This window comes from Antrostomus carolinensis, unplaced genomic scaffold (genome assembly GCF_000700745.2).
Source record: "Antrostomus carolinensis isolate BGI_N321 unplaced genomic scaffold, ASM70074v2 scaffold35386, whole genome shotgun sequence".
Lineage (NCBI taxonomy): Eukaryota > Metazoa > Chordata > Aves > Caprimulgiformes > Caprimulgidae > Antrostomus > Antrostomus carolinensis.
In genome coordinates this window covers 1,202-1,625 of record NW_010324548.1, presented here as the reverse complement: position 1 = coordinate 1,625, position 424 = coordinate 1,202, and the positions used below count along the sequence as shown (strand labels likewise).

The window sequence follows — 424 nt, the reverse complement described above, 5'->3', positions numbered from 1 at the left end:
TCCTGGTGGCCTTGAGGGGACAAAGGAATTTGGGTAAGTGACTGTGTGGCTGTGTCCACAGGTCCTGCAGAACATGGTGCACTGTGCTGACCTCAGCAACCCCACGAAGCCGCTGGAGCTGTACCGGCAATGGACCGACCGCATCATGGTGGAGTTCTTCCGCCAAGGAGACCGGGAGCGGGAGAAGGGGATGGAGATCAGCCCCATGTGTGACAAGCACACCGCCTCTGTGGAGAAGTCCCAGGTGGGGCAGCAGCGTGGGGCTGGGGTGGGGGCTACAGGGTTGGGCTGGGGGCTCAGCTCTGCTTTCCTTCAGGTGGGCTTCATCGACTTCATCGCCCACCCGCTATGGGAGACGTGGGCCGACCTGGTGCACCCTGATGCCCAGGAGATCCTGGACACACTGGAAGACAACCGGGAATGG

At 61.8% G+C, this 424-nt stretch overlaps 1 protein-coding gene across 1 annotated transcript in view; it reads left to right on the top strand.

The window, feature by feature from the left end:
• The window catches only part of LOC104527299 (cAMP-specific 3',5'-cyclic phosphodiesterase 4D), a gene marked incomplete at both ends in the record, with an annotated part of 2,629 nt that extends 2,205 nt beyond the window's left edge, over positions 1-424 (top strand). Inside the window, 2 exons of the mRNA XM_010170980.2 lie at positions 62-244; positions 317-424. Of these exons, the coding sequence (XP_010169282.2) occupies positions 62-244; positions 317-424 (291 nt within the window). The remainder of the gene's footprint in view (positions 1-61; positions 245-316) is intronic.